Source organism: Plecotus auritus (genome assembly GCF_963455305.1).
Source record: "Plecotus auritus genome assembly, chromosome: 5".
NCBI classification, from domain to species: Eukaryota; Metazoa; Chordata; class Mammalia; order Chiroptera; family Vespertilionidae; genus Plecotus; species Plecotus auritus.
This window is the reverse complement of record NC_137776.1, coordinates 1,583,340-1,597,514: the sequence shown is the minus strand read 5'-3', so window position 1 is coordinate 1,597,514 and position 14,175 is coordinate 1,583,340. Positions and strand designations below refer to the sequence as shown.

Genomic DNA, 14,175 nt, shown 5'->3' with positions numbered 1-14,175 from the left:
ACTATCCATAATGGTTATTTTTTTTTTTATACACTAACATTTACTTCTCAAAGGAAAAGTAATATTTTTCAGTCTGAATTAAAAAGTGGGCTGCGAAATGAAATGTCAGTGAAAACGTGCTTTTCCTTACGAATCAAGCCTGCCCCGGATGTGTAAACTTTACTGAAGAGGAATTCCTGTGCCCTTTGTTGTTCCTGGGTAGGAGCTGATCCATCCAATCGTGGACGCAGGCCGCGTTCCCATCCGTGGATGCTCTAAGCCAGCAAGTGTTGGGTCCACCTGTTTCGCTTTTCAACGTGAACGCTAGTCGCCTTTTGACACAGGAGAGAGAGAAAAAACGGGGTGTTCTACTCAGAAAAAAATCTCCCCTTAGATATGCATTCCCAGCTCTGAGCTGGTGGCCTCTGCTTGGCTTCATTTCTTTAAAAAATAAGTGCCCTCCTGCCCGGATGGTGAGGCTCAGGGGTTGAGCGTCCACCTAGGAACCAGGAGGTCACGGTTTGATTCCCGGCCAGGGCACAGGCCCGGGGGGCGGGCTGGATCCCCAGGGTGGGGCGTGCAGGAGGCCGCCGATCCATGATCCCCTCTCCTCGTGGATGTTTCTCTCTCTCTCCCTCTCCCTTCCTCTCTGTAATCAATAAAAATATATATTTTTAAAAGACTAGGTGTCCTCCATGTGGCAGAAAGGATACAGGGGTGGCCCAGTCCTCAGAAAATTTCTTTTTTTTTTTATATATATTTTATTGATATTTTACAGAGAGGAAGGGAGAGGGATAGAGAGTTAGAAACATCGATGAAAGAGAAACATCGATCAGCTGCCTCCTGCACACCTCCCACTGGGGATGTGCCCGCAACCAAGGTACATGCCCTTGACCGGAATCGAACCCGGGACCCTTCAGTCCGCAGGTCGATGCTCTATCCACTGAGCCAAACCAGTTTCGGCAGAAAATTTCCGCTGATACCCGGACAGAAATGCCCCAGGGAGTATTCTGAGGCCGTCGCCTGGACCACGTGTCCATGCCAACGCCAACCCAGACGGGAGGACCCTGCTTGTCTGACCGGGTGCCAGTCACCTCCGACCTCAGTACCCAGGGCAGCCTCCCTTGAACCAGAGAGAACAGACTGCCTCTTGGAAAGGGCGGTCCATTTGGTGGGAGAGATGGGTTGCGTTGGATCGGCGGTATTGCGCGTTCCCGTGCTTCCCGAATGCGAGCTTTGCCGGGGGGGGGGGGGGGGGGGGGGCTGTATAAAATTTTTGAGAAAGATTGAAAGCTCTAAATCATGAAAATACCATCACTTGGATGATGGACCACCACCACGTTATGTATTTCAAAGTTCCAGCAGAATGGTGTCTTTTCTGACCTTGTTGTCTGAGGGAGAAAACGTATTTGCACAGAGAACTTGACTCCTGACTTGATGGAGAGGAAATAGGCGTCGAGCTCCGAGTCCAAAGAGCTGGAAAGATGACCTTTTGTTTCTGTGCTCTGAGCAAGCGACACTTTCCACATTAGATCTCCATTAGCTACAAAGCTTTTTTTTTTCTCTCCTCCCCCCTCAGGCTCCCTCCCACCTTTTGCTAATTGGGCTGAGATTTGGCCACGTGCCCCTCTCACATATAAAGAGGGCGACCAAAATTACCGGAAAATGGTTAATTATGCCCACAATGGGGAAATTATTTCCGTAAGTACTTCAGAGTGTAAAGTCAAGTCCCAAATTTAATCACAATATTATCTCTCTTTAATGGTTATTCAGCTATTCAACCTGGAATGTTCATTAGATAAGCCAGCAAGCACAGAGTCCATATATTCTTTTTGTTGTTTCCCGCCCATTGTTAGGAAGGCTAAAAGTCAACCCAGAATTAAAGTCAAGTTTGAAAGGTTTCATACCTTGATTTTAATTGGATTAGCGTGTGATTGTTGTTGGTGACTGTTGGGTTATAATTTATGCAAGCAATGTGCTAGAGCTTTTGTTTATATTAGCTCAGCCCTAAGACACTGTGATACTAACTCGATTGACATCATATTTGGAAAGACACTTGTTATCATTTGCTTTGCTTGACATTTTCATAACTAACTTAAATGACAATAAAAACAATTATTATTTCTGCAGAATAAAAAAAAACTCAAGATGTGTATGACCTCTACCTTGAAATGTAAGGTTAATTTTACTTACAATGCTATTGAAAATGAGGCAAATAACTTAAAACATGCGTAAGCTTGTCTATAGTTCTAAATATTTTAAGGTGATATAATAATAATAGCTAACATTTACTGAGGTCAAGAAGCGCATGTACATGACTTCATCTAGCCTTCTGGCTTAGACACTGCTTTGCAATGGACAAAACTATTTTTTTTACAGAGATTAACTTGTAAGTAGGAGGCTGAGCTGCTTTTAAAAACCAGGAAGTCTAACTCCTATGTGTAACCAGTACAAACACTGCCCCTGCTTGGAATTGATATCACACATTGTCCCTCGGTTATGCTATTAAATGTCAGTTGGGTGCCATTTATTTATTTCACTATATCTCTGGAAAAAAGGAAAACTGTACCATTAGTCAGTAGTGATGATGTATTTTCTTAGCATCTGCGATTTAATAGTGATCGTTGAATTCAGGTGTCTCTTCAAAAATAAAACACTTTGTGCAAGTATTAATGAGAGTTTTAAATTGACCTTTTAAAATTGACTATCACATGTACTTTTATATACTGGGTCATTCGTAGAATTTTGATGAATGAAATGGAATAACCTATTTTATTGATTACCTCACTGGGTTTAGGTGTTTGTTGAATCATTTTTGAACATGTCCTGTAATCTCTGGGACTCTATAATTTTTAAATTGTTACATGCAAAAGAGATGAAAAGCCAGCATGGCCCAAATCCCAATGGTGAGCTTCCCAAACCAGGCGCACCAGGGTCCTCTGGGTGACGATGGTGATGAGCTGGCTTGGCCCGGAGGAACGGATCGGATTCCATTCCCAGACGCCTGCACGGGCAGGTGAAGACGCGTGCTTACTTCCCTAACGGCAGGTTCCGCCGTGGAGGAGAGAGAGAGAGAGAGAGACTTCCCCCAGAGGGCCTTTCCGAAGTGAGAATAGCTCTAAGAAGAGGCGGGAGAGGAAGAGGTGGGATCCAGATACGGGTTTTTCTGGCCTGGATGCCTTTTTCCCCCCCGAAGCCCAGAGGGGGCACGCTGGGAAGGCCTCCTGGAGCCAGAACAAACAGCATCAGGAACGGGCTGGCTCCAGGGCTCTTTCGGGTTTGGGAATCTCTGAACAAAACCGTCCCTCTACGCACCATTTCTTCCTTTTTGTATAAGTTTAGAACCTCTACCCGAGGCTTAGAGTTCTCCTCCCGCCTTGTTTTACAAAAGAGACACCAGGGAAGGCAATGTGTTCAGACTCCTGGGCAGAGCGGTGACAGGCCCAGGACTAACTTCTCGTCTCTGATGTTGGGGACACCACCTCCCTAGAATCTCATGAATGGCTCCTGTGGGCTGTGTTTAAAATGGTGAACGAAGCCCCTAAACACAGCATCCCCTCCAACGTAACAACTGTTCTTGTTGAGTAAGGAACCTTCACACAGAGTCTCTTCTAGCTCCCTACATAACTCGGTAGAAGTAGATGCTCAAGACTAATTGAATTTCTGGGTGTGTTTCTTAAGTTAGAATTCATTGTGAAGCGCTCGAACATGAGAGTGTACATATTGACTTTTCGGGTACCTTACCAGAATGGCAAGTTTGAGTTGCCAAGCCATTTACTAATGGAAGACAGATACATACATACATACATACACACATACATATATACATCAAATTGAACATTACTAAGAGCAGGAATTAATAGAGGAAGCTGTGTGAGGAAAATATATAAATACGTTTGTTACATGAAAGACAAATGAAATGTGAAAATAGGATGGTTAGTCAAAATAAGTGAATAAGCACCATAGAAATCTATTCTGTACTACTTTTCAAGCCTTCATTATCTAAATAAATGACTCAGTCCTCTGAGTCAATATGGTATAGCGGCAAAGCGCCCCAGATTCAGGGTCAGAGAACCTGAGTTCTTAGCTTGGGGTCAGCCCTAAGCATCTTGTATGACCTTGGCCACGTATGTTGGACTTCCTTGGTTCATTCTGTTGAGCGTATCGTTGCTGTGAATCCTAGAATCCTGGATGAATAAAGACCATAGCAGTAGCTAATGATTTCCAGGTATCTGCCTATATCTATAAAAAGCCAGTGGCCCTACCGCTGTAACGCCGTCACGACCAAACAAGCAGCGGCTCTCGCGGCGGGCGGGGCGGGGCAGGGCGCGAGCTGCTAGCAGCAGTGGGCAGGGCGGCCAGCCGAAGCAGGCGGAAGCGAGCTACTTGTGCACGATTTCACGCGCACGGGCCTCTAGTGATGAAATGAGCTTCTTACATCTCTCAGGTAATTTAATGCAGAACAATCTGCCAAGGTGAGTGATACAAATTCTAGGCAATATTGATTGAGCCGCTCGCCCCCTTTCAGGCCAGGGTACAGGTTTAATGAGTTCAGGTGTTGCCACAGCTGGAGTGTGACGCTCTGTGTCTGACTCCGGCATCCGTCTTCTCACAGGCGTGCAGAGGAAACGGGTTAAAGATCACGTTCAGACCCATGAATCTCAGAGGCAAGGGGCGGTGGGGACAGATTCACTGGGGACATATGTGCATATATGCACAGCCATGGACACAGACAATAGCGTGGCGAAGGCCTGGGAGGGGTGGGTGCGGTTGGAGGGGGTCAATGGGGAAAAACAAACAAACAAACAAACAAAAAAACAAAGGGGGCATCTATAATACATTCAACAATAGAGATAAATTTAAAAAATAAAATGAAAAAGGTCAAGTTCTCTACTTGTTCCCTAGTTGGGTCAACCAAGCAGCGAAGAGTTGTGTTCATTTTGCCAAAATCACACAGCAGGTTGGGGAGGCGGGAAGGAAATCCTGCCAGCGGGTGTGCTTACGTGTGCTGGGGGAGCGTGTGCTGCGGGAGCGTGTGCTGGGGGAGCGTGTGCTGGGGGAGCGTGTGCTGCGGGGAGCATGTTGTGCAGGAGCGTGTGCTGCAGGAGCGTGTGCTGGGGGAGCGTGTGCTGGGGGAGCGTGTGCTGGGGGAGCGTGTGCTGGGGGGGGGCGTGTGCTGGGGGAGCATGTGCTGGGGGAGCGTGTGCTGGGGGAGCGTGTGCTGGGGGGGGGCGTGTGCTGGGGGAGCGTGTGCTGGGGGGGGGCGTGTGCTGGGGGAGCATGTGCTGGGGGAGCGTGTGCTGGGGAGCGTGTGCTGCAGGGAGTGGCTGCCCAGGTGGAAGCAGAACGGAGCACTTAGGTTTGATGGGAACGTGGTTCCTCGTGGGTAAGGATTCGTGTCCGTGTTCCAGGCCAGCTGTAACCAATCCCCACGAATGTCATCGCTCACAGCACACGACGCCCCCTCCCGGCTCCATGGCTCAGAGTCCGGGAGCTGGTCTTGCGTTCAAGGCCACGGCCACCCCTGCGGTGCCGGCCAGCTGGCGCTCTCTGGAGGTCCTGGGAGGGGAGCCGCTGCCGGGCTCACTCGGGGCGCTGGCAGAACTCAGCTCCCCGTGGCTGGAGAGTGGGATCCCCACTCCCCGCGGCTGCCAGCGTGAGGCCGCCTTCATCTCCTGGGCCTCCCCCCGGGCCGTCCAGGGGAGCGGAATCTGAATTCCTGGGGGCGGCATCCAGGCCACGAGCTTCCTCCCGCTTGGCTGAGTCCATTCTGTAAGCAAGTTGCTCCACAGGCCCTGCTGTGCGCCCTCTCTGCGGGCAGGGGCCACGCGGGGGGCAGGGGGGGTGCGTGTCCTGCTCCTGCATCGCCCGCTCCACCACGGGCCAATCCGTCGCCTGGCACTTCTTGGGCACCCACTGGCCTGGAAGGTTGCCCAGCGCTCTCCTTGATGCGCTGCAGAGTTCTGTTCCATTGGCCAGACCCTGGGGACCGCGGACGTGGGCCCGGGTCAGGGCGGCCGGGGAAGGTGACGTCTTTGCACTGCATTTCCCAGAGGTCACACGTGGGCCTAGACCAGGGGTGGGCAAACTTTTTGACTCGAGGGCCACCATGGGTTCTTAAACTGGACCGGAGGGCCGGAACAAAAGCATGGATGGAGTGTTTGTGTGAACTCATATAAATTCAAAGTAAAGGAGCGGAGGGGAGAGCAAGAGAACCGGATAGAACAGCCGGATCCGGCCCGCGGGCCGTAGTTTGCCCACGGCTGGCCTAGAGCTTCCCTGGCGTTCCCGCTCTTCTCCCAGAGGTTTTGGCTCAGGGATCGGGGTCCGGGGTGGCGCCCCACTTGCTCAGGACGTGCTGGTGCTGACGCTGAGCGAGGGGAGCAGGGACTCCCACTCTGAGGGACACTGGTTTCGGCTACATCAGCGGCTGGGCACCTGTTCACTCCGGAGCCTAACACGTAACCCATGCTCCAAGCGACAGTGTCCCCGGGATGCGGAGCCTGAGGCCTCACAGCAGCAGAGCCTTCGGCAAAGGAAGCCTCTTCCATTGCGTTTCCCACCGCGTCACCCCCTGAAAGGGTGAGGGACACCGGGCCGTGCGGGGGGCGGGAAACGAACATCGACACGGGCATCTCTTTCTAAGCGGGTTCTGCTGGGAGGAAAGACAGACTTTGCAAGAATAATCCTAAGACTTCGATCTTTTTTTTTTTTTCTTACTGTAGTTCTTTTTTTAATTTTTATTAAGGTATTATATGTGTACATATCTTACCATTGCCCCCCACCCCACTCCCATACATGCCCTCACCCCCCAATGTTTTGCATCCATTGGTTACTCTTCTATGCATGCATACAAGTCCTTCCGTTGATCTCTTATTTCCCCCACCTCTCCCTAACCTTACCGCTGTGATTTGACAGTCTGTTTGATGCTTTACTGCCTCTGTAACTATCTTTTTGTTCATCAGTTTATAATGTTTTTCATTATCCCCAAATGAGTGAGATCATGTGGTATTTTTCTTTCATTGACTGGCTTATTTCACTCAGCATAATGTTCTCCAATTCCATCCAGGTGCCTACAAATGGTAATAATTCCTTCTTTTTTATGGCAGCATAGTATTCCATTGTGTAGATGTACCATAGTTTTCTGATCCAGTCATCTGCTGGCGGGCACCTAGGCTGTTTCCAAATCTTAGCTATGGTGAATTGTGCTGCTATGAACATAGGGGTGCATATGTCCTTTCTGATTGGTGTTTCTAGTTTCTTAGGATATATTCCAAGGAGTGGGATCACTGGGTCAAATGAGAGTTCCATTTTCAGTTTTTTTGAGGAAACTCCATACTGGTCTCCACAGTGGCTGCCCCAGTCTGCATTCCCACCAGCAGTGCACGAGGGTTCCTTTTTCTCGAAGGCCCAGAGACACATGAAAACATGCTCAAAGTCACTAATTATCCGAGAGATGCAAATCAAAACGACAATGCGATACCATCTCACACCTGTCAGCTGTCGTCAACTAAGACTTCGATCTTGCCAAAAAAGCAAAAAGCAAGCAGCAGCGAGGAGAGGGGAGGAGGCCCTGAGGATGGCTCACTTGGCGTGGTTCGCAGCGGCCCAGTCTCTGCCACGCGGCAGAGGAGGGTCCGTTTGGCGGGCAGGTGGGGAGTGACGGGGGAGACCAGGGCCGAGTCCTGCTTTGGGTTCAGGAGAAGGGCTGGTGTGTCACATACCGTCCGCGAAGGCGCGCGCTAGATCGCAAATGGCCTGGCTCTGCTCCCACGCCGGGTCAGGATGCTCGATGGCAAATTAGTCATCCATGGGGAATGCTTGTTAGCCAGCTTTCTAGAGACTGGATAAGTAAATGGAGAACATGACATGGCTTCAGGCCTACAAAAATCGAAGATATTTTGGAAATGGAGGCGTGGAAGATGAAAGTTGTATTTTTTTGCCCCCTTAATCTTGGATTGAACATGCACTTTTAGTATTAGGGTTAGGCAGTTCAACTGAAAATAAGACTTATTACAAAGAAGAGAAAATGAATGGTATACACAAGAATAATCAAAATTGGGGGGAAGAAGAAGCAGGCTGGCAAGGCACGTATGCATTTATAGGGTTTATATATCGGTGTTTGACAAATCAGGATGGTCACTTCTATTTATAATTTTTATGTAGAATAAAACACTCTTTCACATGGGAATAAGTCAAGAAGATGGGTTAGAATTTATGATCTCAGCAGTGAGATCTGTGAAACGTGTCTTACGGTGAGCTCTATCGCGATTTAAAAAAAAAAAAAAAATGAAACCAGATTAACATCCCATAAAGACCCGAGAGGACTCGGATGTTATCTGAGATCTTAAGGCAGTCTTTATTTCTCCAGCTTCTTCCTGTGATGAAATAAATCATTTTTACTTTCTACTGGCGGTTCTTTGGGAAAGAGGATCAGTCTGTTCAGAAATGAGCTATGTTTCATTCCATGCGTACAGGGAAGACAGTACTTTGTTTCTCATAGTAGCCCCGAATCTCCCCGCTGGCTTGATTCTGCGACGTGAACATGAAATAGTGCTGATGGGAAGCACGACGCTGGCGGTCAGAAAGAGAAAGCGCCCGTCACTGCTGCTCGGGCCGCTGGGACGACAAAGCCGCTGAAGGGTTTCAAATGCGTGTGCTCAGCTCTGACCAGGGGCTCTTCCCCCCCAGCAAACCTAAGCGCTCGAAAAGAAACCCACGGAGGGCTAGTCGTTAGCTTGACCGCCTCCAGCTCAATCCTCCGTGTCTCCTCGGCACTGAGTAAGAGCCACGGCATCTCACCAGGCAGTATGCCACCGAGTGGTCAGCAACCAAGTTCACAAGGCCTGAAAGAGGTTCACAGTGATTCGCTTAACAGCTTTGGACAGTTACTACCCGATGCATTGCAGGAAGGGTAACTTTAGGATAAGGTAGATACTGGAGGAAGGACCACGTGCTGGCCTAGCTGGTGGCGGAGCGTCCACCTGGGAACCAGGGGGTCACTGTTCGATTCCCGGTCGGGGCACATGCCCGGGTTGTGGGCTCCATCTCCAGGGTGGGGTGTGCGGGAGGCAGACGATCCATGATTCTCTCTCATCATGGATGTGTCTATCTCTCTCTCCCTCTCCCTTCCTCTCAGAAATCAATAAAATTATATTTTAAAAATAATAATAAAAATAAAAAGAACCGCTTGCTGAATGAACATGTTAGAGACAGTATGCAAAGAACCGAGAGCTAGGAATACAATTAAGCATACATCTCCTGATAGCAACCATGCCATTACATCGACCATGCGGGACTCCGTGTAAACGGACCTTCAGATGTGTCTGCGTGGCGTCACCTGCACGATGCATCTGTTGTTGATCTAGAGAACTCCTGGTGAAAGGGAATTAGTTTAGTTCCACCATAACCACGTCTCACCGCCAAGCATCCACTGGAGAGGAAATTGGATTGGCCCTCAGTAGAGCAGACGATTCAAGTGAATGGGTCCCCCAGGTACAATGGGCAGGTGCTCGCCATGTGCCTGGAAGACTGCCCCCCACACGTGCTGCTGCCCCTTGAGAAACCCGGGGCCCACAGACCTGCCCTTGATGGGGGGTGCTACACGTTGACTCAGTGCAGAGCACACCCTTGTTTTCCGTGGCCCACGTCCCAGCTCGCCGGGACTGGGGAAGGACAGCTATGAAAGTGAAGTTACTTGCAAGGATAAATATTTTGAGAGTTGAATGAAGTCCTCTTAAAATATCGGTGCCGGAATGATGTAGTCACACCAAAGGACATCTCACTGGGGTGCCTTTGGGGACTTGGGTCGCGAAGCCCACTAGATAAGCAACCAAGTACCTGCAGGTGTTGGTGAAATATCTCTCAGACATGTTGGGTTCAGGAAAAACTCCACACAGGTTTTTGAAGCACTTTTCCCTTCAATTATTAAAGGTAATTTAACACTTCATGTGTAAGTCATCAAAGAATGCTATCTAATAAAAGAGTAATATGCAGATTGACCATCACTCCAACACACAAGATGGCTGCCCCATGTGGTCAAAGATCCTGCCCCCATGTGGACACAAGATGGTCACCACAAGATGGCCAGCAGGGGAGGGCAGTTGGGAGGGACCAGGCCTGCAGGGGAGGGCAGTTGTGGGCGATCAGGCCAGCAGGGGAGGGCAGTTGGGGGGGACCAGGCCTGCAAGGGAGGGCAGTTAGGCATCAACCAGGCTAGCAGGGGAGTGGTTAGGGCAGCCGTGGGCAAACTACGGCCCGCGGGCCGGATCCGGCCCGTCCGGCTGTTCTGTCCAGCCCGTGGAGCCGAAAGAGTGGAGGGTTCTCTTGCTCTCCCCTCCGCTCCTTTACTTTGAATTTATATTAGTTCACACAAACACTGCATCCATGCTTTTTTTCCGGCCCTCCGGTCCAGTTTAAGAACCCATTGTGGCCCTCGAGTCAAAAAGTTTGCCCACCCCTGGGTTAGGGGGTGATCAGGCTGGCAGGCAGAAGCAGTTAGGGGCAATCAGGAAGGCAGGCAGGTGAGCAGTTGGGAGCCAGCAGTCCTGGATTGTGAGAGGGATGTCCGACTGCCCATTTAGGGGATCGGGCTTAAACGGGCAGTCAGACATCCCTCGAGGGGTCCCAGATTGGAGAGGGTGCAGGCTGGGCTGAGGGACACCCCCCCCCCCCATGCACAAATTTCATGCACCGGGCCTCTAGTTGTTCATAAAACCCCATCTGATTTCCAAATAGAATGATATCCATTTCATTTGTATTTGTATATCTTGGTATTATATGCGTTCGCTACAGAACACTATGAGATACGGTTTTAATTTTGGCTTCATGGTTAGGGTTTCAAGTTGGTATAGTAAACTGCAGTTTGTTCAATATCCAACCAACCACAGAGCTGGAAATCTGAGTAGTTTGGGGACTTTGTTGTGTAAGACACTAAACATGCCGATGTAAGAACCCCGCCCCCCCTCCTTTTTATTGTCAGTTCAGACTCCAACACCAGGTAAAGCCTTCTGTAAGGCCTTCCTCAAAGCGCGAGCGAAATAAATGACCGTCAGCGGTTATGATTAGTGTTCTTGTTTCTACGTTTAAAACCCTAAAGTGCTTTCACAGTTCATTTTTTCACTCGTTTATACTACAAATGTGAGGCACCTGCCAGTCACAAAGTATATGAAGGTCCATCAGAAATGGCTTCTGGCGGCCAGCCGGCGTGGCTCAGGGGTTGAGCGTCCACCTATGAACCAGGAGGTCACGGTTCGATTCCTAGTCAGGGCACCTGCCTGGGTTGTGGGCTCGATCCCCAATGTGGAGCGTGAAGAGGCAGCCACTCAATGTTTCTCTCTCATCATGGATGTTTCTATTTCTTTCTCTCTCCCTTCCTCTCTGAAATCAATAAAACTATTTTTTTTTTTAAAGAAATGGCTTCTGGCTCTGAGAAACCATACCAGCAAGGGAAAGAGAGATACACAAAGCTAACACCACATCCCAAAAGAAGATTAGACAAAGAAAGTTATTCAAAGGAACATTAAACTCGGGTTTAATTTTAAAATCTTTTTATCTATTCGAGTTCTTTGAAGTTAACTTGGATAAAACATTCAGTTAGCTTTTTCAGTATCTCAGGTATCCTGGATAAATGAAAATTGATGTTTCTCTGTCTGATGGAAAAATAACATATATGTGTGACAAATCACCGATATAATGTAAGCAAAAGGGACTTTTAAAAATTGGAATAGTTTAATAAAAATATCATTTTCATAGTGGTCTTTGTTTTGAAAATTTCAATTTATCATGGGAATAATTTTGGTCCATTAAAACGATATTAATTACTATATCACTCAATATTCTAGGTCATGACCCCAGCATTTAAGAAGTTCTTCAAGACAATGTTGAACACGATCCAAGAGAAAATGTGATTTGAGTCTGGAGACAAACTGTGCATGTACGTATTAGAAAATTAGATTTTTCTCATGAAAATGGCATCAAAACTAAGATATCAGCTCATTCGTTACTGAATTGTAAAAACGTGATTAATATTTTCCTTCTGTTACAACATGCATGGTTTTTAAGGTCTAAAATGAATACACCGTTTCTTATTGTTTTGGCCATGTTTTTCTCAAGGTCAGCTGATCATACAGCCCCAGTTCAGCGACAGGAGAGCTACAGTTTCCCGAATAAACGGCTTCCAGGTGAGTCCTTGGGGACGGGAGCCGGGCACAGATTCTGTTTGCTCGTTCATGGCGCCCGATGATGGAAACGATACACAGGCCCTGACCGGTGTGGCTCAGTGGATAGAGCGTCGGCCTGCAGACTGAAGGGTCCCAGGTTCGATTCCGGTCAGGGGCATGTACCTTGGTGGCGGGCACATCCCCAGTGGAAGGTGTGCAGGAGGCAGCTGATGGATGTTTCTCTCTCATCGATGTTTCTAACTCTCTGTCCCTCTCCCTTCCTCCCTGTAAAAAATCAATAAAATATATTAAAAAAGGAAAAAAAAGAAAACGATACACAGGACACGTGGGCCAGGTTGCCAGAGTTCGCATTCTCACCCTCCCCCCATCATACAAAGCGTGACAGCTTCCCTAACAAAGCGAAATCTCAGGCTGTCCTTCCCTGGAAGACATCTATCAACTGGAGATGTTTTATCTCCTTTGAGAAACACGTTGCACACGTGTGTCGCCGTATGTTATGGTGACACCAGGGTAGTTTGCACCCCAGAGGAAACTGTCAGGGGGGGATTCTCGGCGCCTTACACGGAGTGAGGGTCACACACTTTCCCAGCATGCTGTTCGCTCAGGGTGGTGGTTCAGGGGCCGTGGTTCATTTGTTCAGGATTCTATCCACGGTTAGAAACACTAAACAGAAATGCTTTTGCTTGGTATTGTCTATCCTCTGCAACCGAATCTTAATAATGTAGATGGCTTAGGGAATAGTTTATTCCCTGGTTTAAAAAAAACACACATAGGGAATGGGGTGGGGGGGCAATGGTAAGATATGTACACATATAATACCTTAATAAAATAAAATAAAATAAAATAAAATAAAATAAAATAAAATAAAAAAACACACATAACTGAGTCCTTCAGTGAAGAATAATTTCTATAAAAGTATAAGGCCATTTCTATAAAAGTATACGGCCATTTTAATGAAATATGAACATTGATTCTCAAGAAATTGGCCCAAGAGCAATTTGTCCCTTTAATGTATGGAAAACTCAGAAAATTAAAAAAGAGATTAACACTTATAGGAAATAAAGGTAAGTTTTATAGTAAATATGCCATCAAAAGTGGTGCTTTTATGTTTTGTAAAACTCTTTACTTTGATACTTTAATTATTTTATCCCAATTTCGGTAAAGGAAAAGAAAAAAAAAGTGTTTTCTAATTACTAAAAATGTATATGCAAGAAGCTCTCCTGTTTGTAATACTAATTAAGTTAAATTGAAATGTATTTAATTAAGCTCATCAGTATTTTAAGCCATAATGTTCTTAACTGTGTAATACCTAAGACTATTACTCAAATCCTGAAAGCAAAGTTACTGTGTCATTTGAAAGAAATTCTCTGTTGAGAACCACGTCTATTGATTTCATAAATATTGATGAATTCTATTTTTTTCATTTTCTGTTGCAGTTTGATTTGTATTGTATACATATTTTATTTGGGCCTTCATGATGGAGAAGAGGCGTGTGCTGTATGTCCTGTATCTCCTGCCTTTGCTCATGGTAAGCATACTTTTTTCTGATTCCTCTGCCTACCTATGACGATTGCTTTTCTAACTTCCGATACATCTACAGCTGATAAAGATGAATCTCCACAACATGACATGCTGTTATTTGATGCACAAACCAAGCACGTGTTTATACCCGGTCAGCACAGCAAAGATGCACTTCCTGTCCGTGTGAGCTTTGAGGCTTTTTGTCCCAGAGCGGGGACGACGGGGTGGCGGCGCCGTTGGGTGGGGGAATGTCAGTGAGACAATTACGTGGACACAGCTACACGAGACCCCGGAGGGAAGTACCGATCCGTTTGAAAACAAAAGCAGGATGGCTCACGGCACAGCAGTGCCTAGTAGGTCACTGTTTCAGCCGGGTCTGAGGAGTCGGAGGCCAGCAGATCCGAACCTGCTGGCCGTTCTCCCGTTCTGCCACCTGATTGGCTGACATCGATTAAAACCCCATTCGGAATCGTGGGCTGGATTTCGAATGCAT

At 47.6% G+C, this 14,175-nt stretch overlaps 1 protein-coding gene across 1 annotated transcript in view; it reads left to right on the top strand.

Annotated features, from left to right (window-relative positions):
• Positions 1–14,175, top strand: part of CALCRL (calcitonin receptor like receptor) — an 81,618-nt gene that overhangs the window by 26,070 nt on the left and 41,373 nt on the right. The window contains exons 2-4 of the mRNA XM_080668894.1: positions 11,823–11,914; positions 12,094–12,161; positions 13,598–13,689. Coding sequence (XP_080525020.1) covers positions 13,636–13,689 — 54 coding nt within the window. The 5' untranslated portion in view covers positions 11,823–11,914; positions 12,094–12,161; positions 13,598–13,635. The remainder of the gene's footprint in view (positions 1–11,822; positions 11,915–12,093; positions 12,162–13,597; positions 13,690–14,175) is intronic.